General features: G+C 43.7%; 1 protein-coding gene across 4 annotated transcripts in view; it reads right to left on the bottom strand.

The window, feature by feature from the left end:
- ankrd6b (ankyrin repeat domain 6b) overlaps positions 1-19,235 on the bottom strand; it is a 33,884-nt gene continuing 14,649 nt past the window's right edge. For 3 of the 4 annotated variants that reach the window (XM_053644131.1, XM_053644140.1, XM_053644123.1), the window contains 15 exons: positions 16,376-16,612; positions 11,540-11,638; positions 10,640-10,738; positions 10,167-10,265; positions 8,727-8,825; positions 8,257-8,355; positions 6,735-6,833; positions 5,828-5,905; positions 5,090-5,194; positions 4,316-4,441; positions 3,026-3,175; positions 2,544-2,696; positions 2,309-2,422; positions 1,436-1,670; positions 1-1,274 (listed from right to left, as the gene is read on the bottom strand). In XM_053644131.1, the coding sequence (XP_053500106.1) occupies positions 739-1,274; positions 1,436-1,670; positions 2,309-2,422; positions 2,544-2,696; positions 3,026-3,175; positions 4,316-4,441; positions 5,090-5,194; positions 5,828-5,905; positions 6,735-6,833; positions 8,257-8,355; positions 8,727-8,825; positions 10,167-10,265; positions 10,640-10,738; positions 11,540-11,638; positions 16,376-16,501 (2,217 nt within the window). In that variant the 5' untranslated portion in view covers positions 16,502-16,612 and the 3' untranslated portion in view covers positions 1-738. The remainder of the gene's footprint in view (positions 1,275-1,435; positions 1,671-2,308; positions 2,423-2,543; positions 2,697-3,025; positions 3,176-4,315; positions 4,442-5,089; positions 5,195-5,827; positions 5,906-6,734; positions 6,834-8,256; positions 8,356-8,726; positions 8,826-10,166; positions 10,266-10,639; positions 10,739-11,539; positions 11,639-16,375; positions 16,613-19,235) is intronic. The other variant, XM_053644150.1, reaches the window with a different exon arrangement.

The raw sequence follows: 19,235 nt of genomic DNA, 5'->3' as shown, positions 1-19,235 counted from the left end.
TAGGTTGTGAAAAATGCGGGTCAAGATGGTTGCTCGGGGAACATCCACAGGTTTCCTCAAAGGAAACGTAATACCTCTTGAGAACGCCGCTTTGTTTATGATATAGAAAAACACTTCAGGATAAATTAGCTATAGAAGTGATTACGGCAAAAAAAACAAATGTTTGACGGTGAATTAAAGCTGAAAGGTTTTTACGGCAAAGTACACGACGAGTACTGACTGGAGGACACAAGTTTTAAGCAGAAGGAATTGACGTTTCCGTGAGAACAAAGAACTGCCGTAGGATTAGTCTGAGAAATCCGCAGGATTTGTTACTTTACCGCGCCGGGAATGATTTGGATCAAACTACAAAAAAAATGTTGTTGTTTTTGGAAAAGCCTCGGGAAAATGTCCCAAATCTTGTTTGCCATGGGCTGGAATGAAAGAAGGGTAGAAACAGGTACAAGGAAACCCCTGAATTCAAAAGTTTCATTTTATACTGAAAACAGTTAAGTACTTAATACTTAAGATATCATTTCAGACAATGACCCGGTGAGTAGTGGATGAATGGGTGAATATCTAAAATGACAAGTCCAGACGCCTTGAAGTACTTCTACTACCTGGTTCTATCTGTATGATCCGGATGACTGAAAACCTTCATATAGACAAAAAGTGTTTAACAGGTGGTCATGATCTCGGTCATCCAGTCCTCCTGAAATCTCCACCATCTTCATCTAACCAGGCCAGTGCTCTAGCGTACTAGCTGTCCTCTTGTCTGCTGGTTCTGAGGAGCCTCAGTTCGTCTTCCAGGCAGCTGATCCTCTCCAGTAGAGTGACGCGATCGGCTCGTGCTCGCTGCTCGGCCTGCCAGCTCGCCTCCTGGACCTTGCGCTCGTACCAGCGCTCCATCTGTGTGGACACTGCCTCGAAGAAGCACTGCGTCACCTCCAGAGCGTGTACGTCGGCCTGCTCCTGAGGAAATGTCTCCTCTAGGGTATTAGTCCCATCTTGGTTCTGAGTCCTTCCTTCAGAATGCCTTTTATGGCGCTTACTTTTAGAACTCTTGCTGTGCTTGTCGTCCCGGTCCTGTTTCTGGCCACCGCTCCGGCGCTCTGCGGACGGCGACAGGCTGTCGGATCGGCCCGAATTTGAGGCCTCTTGCAGTTCCCCGTCTGGCCTGTGGGGGTCAGCGGAGAACAGCGTGCGTGCTTTTGGCCGTACTACAAGAGGAGAGGACGGTGCCGATTTGTCCCGAGCCACTGGGAAGAACGTCTCTTGGATGTTCTGTTTGCCATCTTAAAAAGAAGCGATACGGTTAACCTTTTCAATTCCGTTCAGCTCAAAATATTTCATGGAGGTTGAGGTTAGATTTAAGTATTACACTAGCTGCATTCATAATTCTGGCAATAGTAGGTCCACCAGGGTTAGTAAGATGAACAATGTGTGTGTAACCTACCCGAAGAGCCGTCCATCTGAACCACAAAGTAGTGATTATCCAACATGTCCTCTTCTCCGGTAGCTCCTCCCTCCCATCGCTCAGTTGGGTCGCTGGTTACCAGACAGCGGGTGTCACCCCCATCTAGAGAAGAGGAGCGGCGCAGAGGGGCACCGTGTGCATCTGCCGTCAGACGCGCCTCCATCCTCTGGAGCTTAGACATGCACCAATTCTTCAGTTCGCTCACCATCGAAGCCTGAGTGCGAGGCAAATAAAACAACGACTACTAGAACCCAAAACGCACTACATCCATCCAAGTGCTAGCTTTTAAGCTCCCGAAAGAGCTACCCTTCATGAAATCCCCGATTCGCTCCTCCTTTCACATTGTTTGGTGGACGTCTATGGAATTCGACTTGTGGCAAAAGTAACCGAACGTAACTTTTTTTTCAAGAAACGAACAAATACATGCAAGACGAGAGAAGGAAAACACTCTGAAGCTGAAAACGATGAACTCCGTGCCAAAGATGTAACAAATAAACAGTTTGCTTCGCATCCTTTTCACTACTCGTGCTTTAAGAACGTGTTCCGTGTTTACGTTCGCCAATTCTGGCACAAACCTCACGTGTGGGCGGGGCTTAACAGCCATTTACTCTGTTAGATTTGGATCGACGGCTCCCTGACCAGGAAGTAGAGATGCTCCTGAGAGCTCATCTCGAGAGAAATAAATCGTCGTATGAGGCTGCCCAAACCTCTGAACCGCTGAAGTCGCCGCTACTTCCAGGTCAGGGAGCTGTCCATCCAAATCTCACTAGCCAATGAGAGTAAAGAGCTCATAGTTTTATATCTTTAATGATATAAGCATGGCTGAGTGCTCCATCGTAACGTGAATATTACCTGTCTCTTTTCACCCTCCAGCCGCTCCTCTTTGGCCCTCTCATCGACGCGACGTAAACACTCCATCCTTTCAGCAGACACTCTCTCTAACGTCATCTTGTCCAGAGCTCGGATCTGAGACCAGGGACGACCACAGGGAATTTCCTCAGTATTACCGACGCGTCATGATTTAACAACGACTCGGTAGAAAAAACTGGAAAACCTAGTAACGCGTCACAAATGATAGCGCGTGTACCTGGTGTTTGCTCTTGCGGTCCAGCTGACCCATCTTGCTGTTCATAAGCTCCTGGACCGTGTGGATCTCGGACTTCATCTCCTCTTTGGTGGCCTCCAGCTGGTTCTCCAGTTTGTTGATGAGCGGTTCGCACCTGCAGCCGTTCAGAGGAGCCTGCAGACAGACAGGACGCCGCTCTTTTAGAAAACGGCGCGATGGCGTTACGTCAGATAACGCTTTTAACGTAGCGTAGGTTAAGGAAAACGTAATCGACTTGGACGAAGCGCTACCACTGGAGACTCCTTCCGTCTCCTTCACCTGATCATGGATTATACGTTTTTTCTTTATTAAACCCGTTCGTTGTTAAGTCTTGGGTTATATCATCAGGTCAAGTCCCTGAGGAAGTTGTAACTGTAGAAATGATAACTTATTAGGACACGCACATTAATACTAACCTGTCGGATCAACGCACTCTAACCAATCGGATTTGAGAGCGCTTTTACCTGCATGACCTTGCCGTCTTTGTCCCTGTACAGTGTGTACAGCTGGTAAGCCTTGTAGCTGTGTGGAGGAGGAACTGCTCGCGGAGGTGAAGCTCTCGTTTTACTCCTCTTTCTCTGCTCTTTACTGGATAGAGGGTCTGATAGAGAAGGCTACAACAACACACACACACACACACACACCCACCAGTGCTATCAGTGCATAAAGAATGACTAAATATGGCCGATTTTTACCCGCTTGTCTCATGTAGGATGACAAAATACTTTCAAAAACACAGATGCCTAGTTTTTGTTTTTTTTTTTAAAATTTAATCTTCACGTTTTTGTCAGTTTGTTTTATTTCCAGTGTTTATACGCTCACCAGTAACGTCATTAGGGACACCTGCTCATTAATGCAGGAAGCCAGTGGTTCTCAACACTTTGGGGGCGGAGAGATAGGAAGGGGGGGGCGCAAATTGTTTTCAAGAAGAAAAAAAAAACAAAAACATCCTTTGGGGACTCGGTGTATTTTATTGCTTTTCAAACAGAATGTGCACAAATGTAAAAACCCCGCGTTTCTCCCTCAGTCTGTATTGTCTTTTTTGCCGGGGAGAGGCGGAGCTTAGCCTGCCTTTTATCTAGCTGTCAGTGCTGCCAACTTAGCGACTTTTCAGACCCCTTAAGCGACTTTTTTGCCCTCCCCCCCCAAAAAAAAACCGCGCCTAGCGACAAATATCATGGCTAACGAGATGACGAGACGCGCCCTTCGTCCCGATTTGCATAATTAGTACGTGAATGTTTTTAGAACGCAAGATGAATAAAATGCGTCATGTTTTTACATGTAAAATAGTCCACGTTATTACAGCCTAGTCCTCTTGTTCAAAGTAGTGATAGTGTTCAGAAACGTTATATAGCCGTTATACAGTTTTATAAAAAGTTATTAAAAATGATAGGGGAGACTTGGGGGGTGGGTGGGGGGGGGGGGTTACCTCTGCAGTAAAGCGATCAGCCAATCACGTGGCAGTAGCACAACGCATAAAGTCATGCAGGTACGAGTCGAGAGTTCCGAATAAACATCAGAACGGGGGGAAAAACATCATCTCGGGGACTGAGGTGCCAGAGGTTCGAGCTAACGGGAAGGCTGCGCTAACTCTGAGCAGAAAAGCGTTTCAGAACGCACCCCGAGTCGAACGTTGAGGTGGAAAGGAATCTGTGGGTACAGACTGGGGGAAAAAGAGCAGGTGAGGGTTTTTCCATCTGTAAGTGAAAAACAGTGTTTATAACGGATCGTCTTTCAGACAGAGTAATCTGCACCTTTTCTTTGACTCGGCTGCGGCCGTCTCTTTGCCGAGTGCCACGCGGTGACTCGTTCCTGCAGTTCTCGTGTCTCTGCGCAGAGCGATCGCTGCTGGGAGTTTCTTCCGCCGCAGACACGCTTTCCTGGAAGTCAAATAGAGTCCGGAGATCCTCTGTAACTCATCGCCTGTGCTTCCATGACTTACATTAAGCACAGTACATCAGTCTGTACGGGATTTCGTGGAGGTTTTTTTTTTGCGATTGTCGTGGCAAGAAAACGCTCGATTTTGCTGCGGCTCAAACATTTCGACTTTCATGTTTCGTTTTTGTTTGGGTTTTTTTGGTGGAAAACTACTTGCGAGAAATTGTTTTGCACGCTCTTTCGCGGTGACGTCGGTTGGGTAAATAAGACCCGTTAGCTGCACGCCTCGCGTTCGAGGGACATTCGTCTGAACTTGGCCCGAATCGGCGGCCGTTTTGAAAAACTGCGAGCTCCTCCGAATACCGCGGACTTTCTTTTGATTTTGCGTTCATTTCTGGAGGAACTGATGTATAGCGATCTGATCTAAATGCATGAGCACGCAAGAGGCATCATGTTCACATCACCTCGTTACAACCTCGAACTGAAATGGATTTAATCGGGATTGCAGGTCATAAATTTACACTAAGTTTGCAGGATTATTCACAAGTATAAACGTCCATAGATCCCGGAATTAGTGCTAAAGAGTGTGATTGTGTGTGTGTGTGTGTGTGTGTGTGTGTGTATACACAAGTGTGGCCTGTCTTATCTACCTTACTCGGCAGCATCTGATCGCGTGGAACCGACTGCGCTCGTCCTTCAGCCCTCAACTTGTCCCTCCTTTTCCTCACACTTCTGCCACGGGTGAAGCTCTGAATCTGAACACACACACACACACACACACACACACACACACACACACACGCACACACGCACGTTTACATGAGTAACACTTAGGAAAGGGTGCCCCGAGGTGTGAATGAACGAGTGTGTGAATGCCCAAATGAATCCTGTTTATAACGTGATGTCATTTCCTGACAAGTCAGAGCTTTCCGAAGATGACGAGTTTGAGGGAAGCTGCTAATTACCACGATTTCCACAAGATTTCGACAAAGGATCACGTAACACCACTGTTTTACCGAGCTGACTCACAAACATGCTTTTTTTTTTTTTTTTTGTTGACAGATTTTTAACACACTGTGATTTGTGTGTGTGTGTGTGTGTGTGTGTGTGTGTGTGTGTGTGTGTGTGTGGTTTTTGGCACACCGTGCCTCCCATCTCTGTCTGTACTTGTATTAAATTTCAGTTTCCTGTCTGCACGGTGATCTTTGGCCTGTTGTGATGAACAGCCATACCTGATAACAGTACAAGCCAATGCAACTGCAAAGTATCGTAAATATTATTTAAAATAGTATTAATTATGCCAGCTGATAGATAGCCAATATAAATAGCTGAAGGAAATAACAGTGTGTGTGTGTGTGTGTGTGTGTGTGTGTGTGTTGTTTAGTCACCTGTGGTGCTTTAGTCAGAAGCAGTGCTACTTCAGGGTTGTTGTTCTCTCTGGCCTGGTCCAGTGCAGTTTGTCCTGCCTATATCACACACACACACACACACACACACACACGTATGAAAGATAAGCCTGTACACATCTCCCTTTGCTAAAATCATTTGCGTCATGTAAACGTACGTGTACTGATGCTCACGAAGGCACTTAATAATGCCAAACAAAATAATGGCAATTTACAATTTTATCATCCTGTTCAAAAGTTTACACCCCCCCCCCCTCCTCCCCCGGCTCTTAATGTATCGTGTTGCCTTCTTGAGAATCGGTGAACGTTTGCACCTTCTGTAATAGCCGTGTACGAGTCCCTCGGTCGTCCTCGGTGTGTAAAGATGGATATTAAAATCATATAGTCGCTGTTGGAAACTCAAACATGCAGAAGATGCTGGAAAAGTAAAGAATGTGCAGGACCTGGAGGATTTTTCTGAAGGACAGTGGGCAGTTTAACTGCTCAGGACAAACAAGGGACTCGTGAACAACTCTCACACAACATGAACACACCATGTCGTGGATCATCCAGGTAACGACACACAGTGTTAATAATCGAGCGTGTGTGAACTTTTGAACTGGTTCGTTTGTGTAAATTCGGTTATTATTGTGTCTTGTAGACTGTATGTACACATCTATGTGAAAGAGCTGTTGTTTGGTATTTAGCTCTATCATACGCCAGCATTTATAGTGTGATGTTTGTTTACGTGCAGTAGCTCCACAGCAACAATACTGTAGCGGTATTACTGAAAAACGATTAACTGTTATAATCTAGCGTATGCCTGATGAGCTGCTGAGTCGAGTCACACAAAGCGGTGATCTGAATAAGAGAGTGGGCGTGTGTATATTTGTGCTGGAGGAGAACTCACGTTGTTCTGGATGTTTCTATCGGCTCCAGCTTCCAGCAGCACACGCGCCGTCTTCTTATGATTTAGCATGGCCGCCACGTGCAGGGCCGTATCTCCTGCCTACAAACACACACGTGTTTTTTTTTTTAAACATCCATGCAAGGAGTCTCCAGTGCCAGCATTTTGTAACAGTCAGAAGTAAAGCTATTCCTTTAAGTTTCCCCAAAAAAAACAAACAAACCCAAAACGGTCAATTCTTTAGTCCCAGAGGATGCTGTACTCGGTCAGGTCTTATTAATGTCCAGAGATAGTTAGGGAATACTTGGCCAGGTCATAGTGTTCACTTCGTTCTTTCTTTAGAACCTCTTGCGTGTGTTGGATCTTGCGTACGTTATCGTGCTGGAATATCCCTCTTCTGCGAAGCTCCTGGAGACTGGGAGTCAGCTTGTCGGCCGGTATTTCGGTAGTGACGTGTACATATCATCTTCCTAACACCATTTGCACGCCATGCAGCGCCGTATCATCGCACTCCCACCACCGTGCTTCACGCCGATGTCAGGACTACGCATTCGCTGTGGTCGTCCGGGCCAGGTTCACGCCGAACATGCTGGACCCCATCTGATCCAAACAAATTCGTCTTGGTCTCATCTGTCTAAAGAATGCGCACCCGACAGCCTTCTTTTCACGTTCTTTAGCAAAGTTTAATCTTGCAGTTTTGTGCCGAAGGGTGTTTTTCTTGGACGCCGTCCACAGAGGCTGACGTTATGCAATGTCCTTCGAGCTATCCTAAACTGATGAGCCAAGTCTGATGCACTTGCCCGTTTTTCATTGCTAGATCGCGTAAATCCGCGGGTTCATTTTTAGGACGACGGCCACGGCGGCTCTGATTACCGGTACTGCGGCTCGTCCCATACCTCCTGGTTACCGCTGCAACTGTGCTCCTTTCGCTTTTCTACCTAGTGTATCCTTTCCCGTCTTTGTGAAGTCTCACGATCGGATTTCTCAATTCCTCTGCCAATTCTTTTCCATGTGGAGCCAGGATGCGGATAGACACGGCCCGTGGGTCCGGAACCGAGAAGTTTCTGGTGTTCACAGGTCATTTCTACAACCATGTTCATGCAATTAGACTAATTTGAAATCACAGGTGCACTCTATTTAGTTTCAGCGATCACGACATGTTTTCTAACTCGTGCGTCACTTGTGAGCACGGGCGTATTCACTTTAGTTGCATCGAGTTTTCTACTCAGGGGCCTGTCTTTTCAATATAGTCTTCGTAAGGGGAAATACTCTATTTGTCAACTTCGAAATAATGAGCAATTATCGAGAGGTGATACAATTTTGATTTTTGTTGTTGTTGTTGTTGTTGTTGTATACTGTATTACAATTCATTATCGCATTTTTTTCCCCCCGTTCCGTTCAGCCGTGGTCTTTAAAAAACCCCAAAAGGATCACCGGGTCAACCTTCTCTGAAATCCTTAAGGGCACTATGTAGAATCCTACGCTAGAACTCCTAGGACGCTCGCTAGGATGCGAAGAAGCTTACCTGATTCTTTTCAGCCACCGAACAGAAAGCACCTAGAAGAACACGGATAACAGCCACGTGGTTGTAGCGGGCGGAGACATGCAGGCATGTGTCACCTACCTGAGGAAAACAAAACACACACACACACACACACACACACACACACACAAGTACCATACCATAACTTTCAACCAGCACAGACAGGAACTGATGCATTATGTGTCACTCAACACAACTATGTGTGCAACCACAAGCACTAACGTATTATTGGGCCACTCATTGTGCCTGACACACACACACACACACACACACACACACACACACACACACACATACAGTTTATGATATTTTCTACTCCAGTGTTGCTAAGCAACGCATCACGATCGTGCTCGAGTATGTTGTTAGGTTGTTACACTTTCCATGAATGTGTTCAGGGCAGTGAAAGGCGCGAGAGGAAGCGAGAGCGACGGGTAAAACGAGAAGGCACTCACGTTGTTTTTGCAGTCGGGACGAGCTCCTCCTAGCAGCAGAACTTTAGTGCTCTGAGCATGACCGTTCTGACACGCCAAGTGTAGAGCCGTGTTCCCTGCCTGAAAAACACACAGATGGAGAACGAGAGAGAAAGAGAGAGAGAGAGACAGGTTATTGAGGGCTCTTTTTGAATACATCAATATAAACAATATTAATGGATCGAGACAGACAAATCTCCTTTTTCATATTCACTTCACAAGAGCAAGGTCATATTGTTGATGCTTTTCAAGTCTGAGAAAGTTAGTTCCTGCGATCACGTCGCTTATGTTTTAGCGGTTATAAAGTCACCAGCCTCTCGTCATTTCTCTCTCTGGAAACGAATAAGACAAAAATGCAGCTTGTCTTGTTACTGAGAAACCGCGAAAAGCCCTCCGTCCAAAAAAAAAAAAAAAATGACAGGTCTACCTCTGAGTGTTTCAAAGCGCCGACACTGGACAATGCTAAATGAACACCTTTCTGACCAGTCAGCGTCGGGAATTCACCAGCACTACGTTTCAATTATGTATATAGCGTGTAAACATTGCTAAGGATTCTCTGAGTTTGACCATACAGACAGTAGCGCGAGTTAAATGTACGGTACATCAATCAGCCATAACATTAAAACCACCTGCCTAACTACCTCGTGGTGCTAAATCGGCTCCACACGACCGCTGAAGGTGTGCTGTTGTATTGTATCCGGCACCAAGACGTTAGCAGCAGATCCTTTAAGTCCTGTAAGTTGTGAAGTGGAGCCTCCATGGATCTGATTGGCTAGCCTTCAGTCTCCACGCGCCCATGACCCTGTCGTCGGTTCACCGTTGTCCTTCCTCGGACCACTTTTAGTAGGTACTAACCACCGTGTACTGGAAACACCCCTCAAGACCTGCTGTTTCGGATCTGGTTCTTATAAAGGTTGCTCAGATCCTTCCGCTTGCCCATTTTTCCTGCTTCCAACACATCAACTTTGAGAACTGACTGTTCACTTGCTGCCTAATGAATATATCATACCGCCTCACAGGTGCCACTATACTGAAATAATCAATGTTATTCATTTCACCTGCCAGTGGTTTTAATGTTATGGCTGATCAGTGTATATTTGGCATTTGCATAATATCTGCTTCTTTTTTTTTTTTTTTTTAATTTTAAATATAATAATACACGACTTCAGTGACACAAACAGCGCACCACTGAAGAAAAACTAGAACGCATTCACTGCATTGATAAGCATTATATTAGAGAAACCTGCGTGTCATACAAGTAAAACTTACGTTAATGGGTGTGTGTGTGTGTGCTGTGCTAAATGATTCTCATTAAATGAACAAATAAGGCACTCGTAATCGTGGCCCGAGTGTTTTAGTAACTATTAATTCGTTCGGATAGTTATAAACCGTCCAGCAGATTTGGATGGAGATAAAAAGTACCTTGTTTTTAGCGTGGATGTTGGCCCCGGCTTTAACCAGCAGTTTGACGGACTGACTGAAGCCGTGCCACGCGACCTCGTGCAGCGCCGTGTTCCCGTCCTGTCCGTTCAAACAGAAGGAAAACGCTGTAAGAATTCCGTGTAATGATGTGGTGGTGTTTTTTTTAAAAATATCAGTACAAATCAATGTCTCCAAACTTGCTTATTATACTTCGGTCGTTAAAAAAAAAAAATCATGTTATTTATTGTGTAGTGTGCGTGTGTGTACTCGTCGCCGATTATGGTTGTGGATCAATGCGGGCACGTACCGTGCGATTAGAACGTTTTCAGATGCCCGCACATTATCCTGAATTTATGTTACAGCCTTTTTTTACAATCTATTCAACAGTGTTTTTTTTTCCTCAACAGTCTGCAGAACATACTCAACTGGAATGTGTGTGTGTGTGTGTGTGTGTGTGTGTGTGTGTGTTTCACCTTGTCTTGCCTGTCCAGTGCACACCCTTCCTGAATGAGCGCTGTGATGACATCACTGTTTCCCACCACAGCTGCTCTGTGTAATGCTGTCTGATCGCCCTGGCAACAGCAGGTCAACGTTTATATCAATTCAACTTAACTTGCTGAATATTTACATCAATAGAGCAACTTGTTAGATATGTTCGTTCGGTTCTTTAGCCAAATGTGCAAAGGCTGGTGTTACATTACAAAGATCATCTGAATCAGACTTGGTGTCCGAGATCATGGACTGGGTGGAAACGATATGCCAGGGGTTAAGTACTTAGACAGTGCCCGTTGGTTCTGGTTCTGGTTCTAGCTTTAGCTTTCACACTGAGAGCAGTTGAGAATCAGGGGCAACTCTTTCGCTGCCTACAGCGGTGTTCTTCATACAGAGCTAGGCATGCTTCCAACCATGAACTATAAACTAGCCAGCGCTAAGTTAACCCCTACCTGCAGGCATTAATCACTGTTAGCACAGGCTTTCACCACATAACATGTACAGACCACAGCCAGCCACACTTGCTAGGGGCCATGCAAAGCACAAAACGCAAAACATGGTCATGCTCTTTGAATACAGCGAAAACAAGCAATGTTCGATCCGGCCCCTAGGAGGCAAGGTGAGTTTCTGAATCATGAACAATACAACAATATTGTAAAAAAAAAAAACAAAGCTATTAAAACTAAGAAAATAGGAGACATTCACGAAACATTCACGTCATCGGTCCGTTTTATCCTTACACGGGACAGGGAGTATAAAACAAATTCGTTTGAAATCCCCAGTAACGAATCGCACCAGAAGTTGTGTAAGAAAAATTGTGTAAGACTTTAAGTCAGTGGTGATAACTGCTCAGAGATTTTTCAAGCAGCTTGAGTACTCACGTCATCCTGAATGTCCAGCTCGCAGCCGGCCCTCAACAGGATCCTCACCACCTCGATGTGGTTTTTATAAGCGGCCAAATGAAGCGGAGTCCGGCCATACTGCAGACACACACGCACACACACAGTCTTATTAATAGATCTGTGGGATGCTTCCCCTGAAACGTCTAAACTTAACCCTAAAACTGTAATATCAGTGGTGGAAAAATCAGACCAAAAGTAAGTTAAGAAATGTATATCTTGTCCATCTCGGAACGTACGGGCTTCCAAACACCGTAAATGTCTAAGGGTGCGTCTCAATCAGCTCCCTAGTTCAGTAGTCAGGGCAACAATCGATCAGGGAGTCGGTCATTTTAAGGGCTGCCTCAATCGCGAAATCCTTCCAGTGCACTCGAACGTTCGTTCCTAAACAAGTCTTACAGTACATCGCGAAAACCAGGGAGCGTCGATGCACACTATGTCCCCCTTACAGGAAACGACATCATATTTTTGGAAGGCGGACGAACTCTCAGCCAACTTCCGTCTACAAAGGTAGCTTGTTATCGTTGTTGTAGCTGTAACTTAAGTGATTACTTAAGTTAGCGATTTTTTACTTTATTTAACGTTCCATATACGGTTTGTTTGAGTTTAACGACTTTTAAGTGTTTATTTTATTTATTTATTTATTTATTTATTTTAAAATCCGCTAGCTAGCCTACGATCCTGCTTGAAGTACCGTGACAGAAACGTGTGCGATTACGCCAACAAATTTATACGGCATATAATGTCAGAAAGATATCGGCCCTGCCTGCTGTTGATAAATACCAGTGGTGATGTTTTACTAACTACATTGAGAGAAAACGGGGTAAAATGTATTTCTATGATCATGAGGACATGAATAAAAAGAGTTCACGATGAAGAGGACAAGCAAAGCAGTCAGAAAGAGTGAAGCCTTTTACTGTTGTTCTCAATCTTATGACCGAATCAAAACGTTCTGTGAAGTAACGTCACGATTCATGGTAGTAGATTTCAAACGCCGATAAACCCGAGGACGACAGAAATACTGAGTATCTTATCGGTTCCACGGCCGGTAAGGGACAGATTCCTGCCAGTGGTCCTACCACAGACAGATCTAACCTTTCACAGGATTAGCTGCTATGCTAATGAATCTTCAGTCAAAACAAACAGAGAAAGAGATTGTTTACAAAATGTCTAAGTGAACCTAGAGACTTACAAGATAGAATAGCTACTGAATATAGCCCACACATTTAAAAAAAAATACATTTAACACCACACAACAGATTTGTGCTGTAATAACTTTGAGGTTGTTTAAAAAAACAAACAACTTAGCATTAGCATTCACTGATCAGTTTCAGTGTTCTTTATGGTTTTAAAGCGTTGAAACAGTTAACAGGAGCTCTTAGCTATTTTCCCTCATGCTAACTGCTGTCGGAAATGTTAGCATAAGCAGAATGTACTGGACACTTTGTTTGTTTGTTTGTTTGTTTTTTACTATTTAGGACAAACCATCTTCATTATCACTGCGCTTTCTTACTCATCTAAATGATGTTTTTCAGATTTCTCTATGCTGGTTAAAATGCACTTTTCTAAAATGCTAACCTTCTCGTGATTAATAATGAAAGCTAAACGGGAGCAGGTTAGCATGGCATCCTTTACAGAATGCTAGTCAGTACAGGAAGTACTTTTGCTACTGTACTTACAACCCCAATTCTGAAAAAGTTGGGACAGTATGGAAAATGCGAATAAAAACCAAAGAGGAGTGATTTTGTAAATGTACTTTGACTTGTATTTCAACAAAAAAAACAGAAATACATGGTATTTTATGTTTTACCTAATCAACTGGATAGTTTTTTTTTTTTTTTTTTAAAGATAAACGTTTATTTTGAAATTGATGTATGCAACACGTTCCAAAAAAGTTGGGACGGGGCAATTTAGGACTAATAGCGATGTGATGAGTTGAAATAAGAAGGTGACGTGAAACAGGTGAGGTAATCGTCTAATCATAGTATATAAGGAGACTCCAAAAAAAGGCCTAGTCCTTCAAGAGGAAGGATGGGTCGAGGCTCGCCGATCAGCCAACAGATGCGTCAGCGAATAATCCAACACTTTGAGAACAACATTCCCCTGATATAAATCGGTAGGGTTTCGGGTATTTCACCTTCTACAGCGCACAATATAATGAAAAGATTCAAGGAATCCGCTCAAATCTCGGTGGGTAAAGGGCGAGGCCGAAAACCACTCGATCTCCGATCGCTCAGACGTCACTTTCTTAAAAACCGTCATGAGTGTGTAATGGATATCCTGACATGGGCTCGGGAATACTTTGGTAAACCATTCGTCGCTGCATCCACAGATGCAAGTTAAGGCTTTACTATGCAAAGCAGAAGCCGTACATCAACACTGTCCAGAAGCTCCGCCCACTTCTTTGTGCTCGGTCTCATCTGAGATGTACAGTAGCACAGTGGAGACGTGTTTTGTGGTCCGACGAGTCGACATTTCAAATAATTTTTGGACAAAACAGCCGTTGTGTTCTCCAAAAGCCAGCGTCTGTCATGGTATAGGGGTGTGTCAGTGCCCATGGCATGGGTAGCTTGCACATCTGTGAGGGCAGCATTAATGCAGAAAGATATGTACACATTTTGGAGCAACATATGCTCTCATCCAGAGCAGGACAACGCCAAACCACATTCTGCCCGGACTACAAGCGCATAGTCGCGTAAGCAGGGAGTGCGGGTGCTAGCATGGCCTGCTGCAGTCCTGACCCGTCTCCCATTGAGAATGTGTGCCGCATTATGAAGCGCAAAATAAGGCGACGAAGGCCCCATACAGTTGTGCGAGCTTAAGAAATGCCTAATGGATGAATGGGGGAAAATTCCGCTTGCTAAACTTAACTAGTTGGTGTCTTCACTCAGCGTCCAAACTCTTAATAAGTGTTATTAAAAGATAAGCTCATGTTACACCGTGGTAAACAATCGACTGTCCCTACTTTTTTTTTGAGTGTGTTGCAGTCATCACCTTTGAAATGAATGTATATTTTCAAAAATAAATCAAATTCACAAAGTAAAACATCAAACAATGTCTTAATAATGTGTTTTCAATATAGTACAGTTTGAACTGATTTTTCAAATGACTCCTTTGGGGGTTTTTTTTTTGCATTTTCCATACTGTCCCGACTTTTTCGGAACTGGCGTTGTACTTCAGATATTCTGTTCTTATACGATTGACCTTCTTCTATACTACTTTACATTTCAAAAGAGGAATTTCTACTTTCTACTCATTACAGTTCCAAACACCACATTACTACATTTCTCTATAATGGTAGATTTGTATTCATAAAGCCACTTTTTAGCATCAGATATCTTCAAGGAGTCCAAATTCCTAACGAATTTAACAGATGACGATGTGAATGCTGTCAAACGCCCATCACGAAAAATCTACCTGCTGCTATGTATGCTACAGACAGCTAGCTATTTGCGTTCGGCTAAATTAGTACTGTCAGTTATATCATTCTAGCCAATAAGAATAAAGCTATTGTTAGTTAGCCTGAGTGTTGATTTCTTCACGAAAGGGGCACAAACTTATGAGTCATTAAAATCCGTATGTGATTTGAATTGAGGCAAACAGTTTTTTTTCCTTTTGTGAAACTTTCTTGTACTTTTACTGTCAATTTTTACTGAGTTTAGAATTTCCTACTTTAAACCGACTGAAGAGTTTCAAGCTGTACTTCAGCTTTTACCAGAGTACTGATTTATTTTGTTGTCGAGTATATTAAATTGCACTTTCACGTTCAGAATTTCAGACCGTTTGGCACCTCTGCCAGTCAACACCTATTAACTAGGATTTCCTATTAGAAACACTGGTGAAATTCCCATCCTAGCTTTGAACGAATAGAAAAGCTGGTTCTTTTTTTCCACGTTATAGGTCATACTGTGTGGGGTTTCAAGGCGTGGCAAGAGCAATTTGGTCTCCTGTGTTTGGTTTTCCTTGACCTGGCTTTGGAGGGCTGCCATTTTCACCTGTCGTATTTCAGGTGGAGGCCCCTGGCGGGTTCCAAGGACAAAGACACCATAGCTACAGCAATGTGACCCGGGGTGACCCCCAACACTGAGACACTGAACATTATCTCAGTCCGTCCTGTATTCGTCCTGCAGCCCCACACACACCTTTTTCCTCTCTTTTCTTCTACACACATTCCCTCTTACTTCATTTGAAACTAAATTCATTAAAAAAATAAATCATACAGTAAGCTCATTTAGGTGATTTATAACTAACCTGCTAAGAGAAATGAATCAAGTGTGCATTTTTTATGTATCAGATCCAATATGATGCAATATCACAATATAGTATTTGTGATTTATATCCTGGCTCCAGTATCACCTGGAGCTTGGAGCAGGTGTGTAATATGTGTACCTGGCATGCCTGGTGCTGAATAGATGAGCAGCAGTTCTATGATGAATACCGTTTCTCAGATGATGATCTCACGGTAAGCTTCTGAGAAAAGCAAGGTAGCTATCCAACAACTTGCTTAAAGAGCGACATTTTACCGTGTGAGCAAATCACAGTTAGCTACAGCGTGCTGGTGAGAGATATTTACCGCTTCGTAAAGTCGAGGTGTCAAATATGTCATAGGCAGAAAAATCTAGAATAAAGGCAGAAAAATAACTGTGGCCAAAAAGTCATTCTTCGTTTGCCAGAATTCAGCTATAGCCAAATCCAACAGGCTTTCCACTCAGTGTACACACTGAGCAACGCCTGTTACAAAACCCATCGTTCAGAACAAAGTCCCCACTGAGCAAAGCTCTTTGTGGAAGCATACCAGAGCCCGTCAATTCGACTCACCTTGGTGACGGCAACCTTGGCGCCCTTGTTGATCAGCTGCACCACATTGTCGGCCTGGCCCTTGTGCGCCGCTACCAGGAGACGCTCGGAGAGTGCACGCACCGATGCCGCATCCTGCTGGCTCATGAAGCAGAGGTGAGCCGTGACCGATCTAACTCATCTTCAAAGAGTCACGATAGAGCAGAGACGCACTAGAGATGTTAGAGCAATGGAAGCAGCCATGTCCTCAACCGGGGCCTGCGGATGGACAGGAAACACAATGTGAGAGAAAATGTGAGTGTGTGTGAAAAGAGGTGGAAAACAGGAAGGATGTATGAAGAGTGTGTGAGGGAGTATAGTAGAGGCCATGTGGACTGCCAAATTCATCTAATATTTAATCTAATAAAGAGTATTATAGGATGTGTCAAAAATCGATAAATTCGCCTATATTCAATAGAATTTCATTCTAAACTACTACATTTACAGCAAATGTACAGCACAGAGAATATTACTCAGTTTTACAACGGACCTGTCATTTACTTAACTAGCATATATATATATATATATATATATATATATATATATATATATATATATATATATATATATATATATATAGATACACCGATCAGCCATAACATTAAAACCACCGACATGTGAAGTGAAGAACAGTGATTACAGTGGTAGTCGTCGAGGGATGGGATATATTAAACAGCGAGTGAACAGTTCTCGAAGTTGACGTGCGAGTGTAAGGATCTGAGTGACTTTGACGAGGGCCAAATTGTTAAGTCTAGACGACTGGGTCAGAGCATCTCCGAAAACGGCAGGTCTTGTGGGGTGTTGCAGTGGTTATTACCTACCAAACGTGCTCCAGGGAAGGACAACCGGTGAACCTGCGACAGGGTCGTGGGCGCACAAGGCTCACTGAAGAGATACTGTAGCACAAATAGTTGAAAAAGTTCATGCTGGATATGACGGAGAGGAGTCAGGACACACAGCGTAGCCGCAGACCGGTCAGAATTCCCACGCTGTCCCCTGAACGTTCAGGAACGTTTTGAGGAACATGACAAAGCGTTCAAGGTGTTGACTTGGCTGCCAAATTCCCCAGATCTCAATCCGATCGTGCGTCAGTGCGTGGTGCCGTTGAAGGTGAAGTCCGAGCTGTTTTGGCAGCACAAGCGGGACCTACCTGGTTTTAATGTTATGGCCGATCGTTGTATAATAGCACAAGGGCGAGTTACTGTCACCACCCCAAGGTTGATTATTTTCCTGTAACTGCTGTCCCAATGTGTTTTATTCATCTTTTACCACAGCAACTGACAGAACGCTGTGGCATAACGTGCATCAAGTCTACTCCGTATCCCTGATAAAATAAAAAAATTTGAGCAAGATAACTGTAATCACCATTTTCCCTGTCATACCATTTATAAACATAGCTGTTCTTAGTATTACACAGCTACATGCTACAAAGAAATTGCCATCAGACTTTAGTGTCTTTCATGTGCAATTCGTAACCGGCACCTCCCAAACCCCGGTGTGCTTAATCCCTTAATTTTCTGTTTATAGAGTCTGAGGCCGCATGTAAAGAGCTGTAATTACGGCATATAGTTTAAGCCTTAATATCCCGCTCTTGACGTCGTAAGGCTCACAGTTTCACAAAGATTTCCATGCCAATAGGAGGCACCAGTGCTACAAGTGAGACATGTTTTTAGACGCTCACCTACATATCTGATTTTGTCGCCCTTCTGTCACGCATGGAAGTAAATCACCTCAGTGATGATAAGGCTTTCGACGTGTTTAAAGCCTCGCATACCTCCTTAATCTCCAGGCATACGTGTACTGCTATTGCTTGCTCTAAGGAAGCCTGAACATCTCTCTCTGATGCGAATTCTTTACATAATTTAAGCTTTGACTTGGCAAAACCATTCTACAACACTCCTACACCGTTTATCTTTTAACCCCAGAGGCCATGTTGTTCGAGTCCTGCATTTTCCTCACAGTTTGGTGGGGGTGTTTTCTGTGCTAAACCATGTGAAGTGTGAGAAGAAGGGGAACATGCAGTACCAAGGAGATACAGTTCAGGATTTTAGTTAGTCTGTTGCTAACTAGTGAATAGATCGTTATTCAAAGCTTTCACCCCAAAACAATCAGAAGAAAGAATGTCAAAATTCTGGCCCCATTTTTTAATGGAGGTTTGTACAGAGAGGTACAAGAGATGTAAGCAATGAATGCCATAAATGGTAACTCACAACCATTTAACGTTTCACCACGACACTTGAAAAATCTATATATCGTTTCTGTAGAACTGATTTTTTTTTTTTTTTTTTTTTAAAGCGCTTTATAAAGTAAATTAAATGGAACCTTGGACCTGAATCTTGGGTTCACAACCAGGACAGATTCTAGGTTCATTTCGGACAGGTATCATCGATGCCACTTTGTTTTCCCACAAAAGAATTCCCTGCAAAATACTGTTTCAGCCCACTTTTTGCCGACTGAAAAAACTGATGTCCATTTGGTCCTGTTACTATCAGTGACTACGTTTACATGGACAGCAACAATCTAGTTATTGACCTTATACTGAATAAGACAATATTCTGATTAAGGTGAGTCGCCTTTAGAATATTCCTTTCATGTTCCTGTTGTACGTGTTATAGGACATAGATGGATTAACGTCACACGTCATTACGTCCCCATGCTACGTCGTCCGACGTTCCCTTCAGAATTTCACGTATCGACATACAGTTGGTCTTCGTTATGGGACCGTATACAGTTTTGGGTGTTTCATTTTTAATTTTACGAAAGCTTCAAGTGCGGTTAATTATTTGTCATGCTATACGTGCAAACAGACGACTGTTTGAAGCCGTGGGCTGCGTCCCAAACC

Source organism: Ictalurus furcatus, chromosome 2 (assembly GCF_023375685.1).
Source record: "Ictalurus furcatus strain D&B chromosome 2, Billie_1.0, whole genome shotgun sequence".
Lineage (NCBI taxonomy): Eukaryota > Metazoa > Chordata > Actinopteri > Siluriformes > Ictaluridae > Ictalurus > Ictalurus furcatus.
Note: the sequence above shows the minus strand (reverse complement) of the source record. Positions and strands in the feature narration are given on the sequence as shown.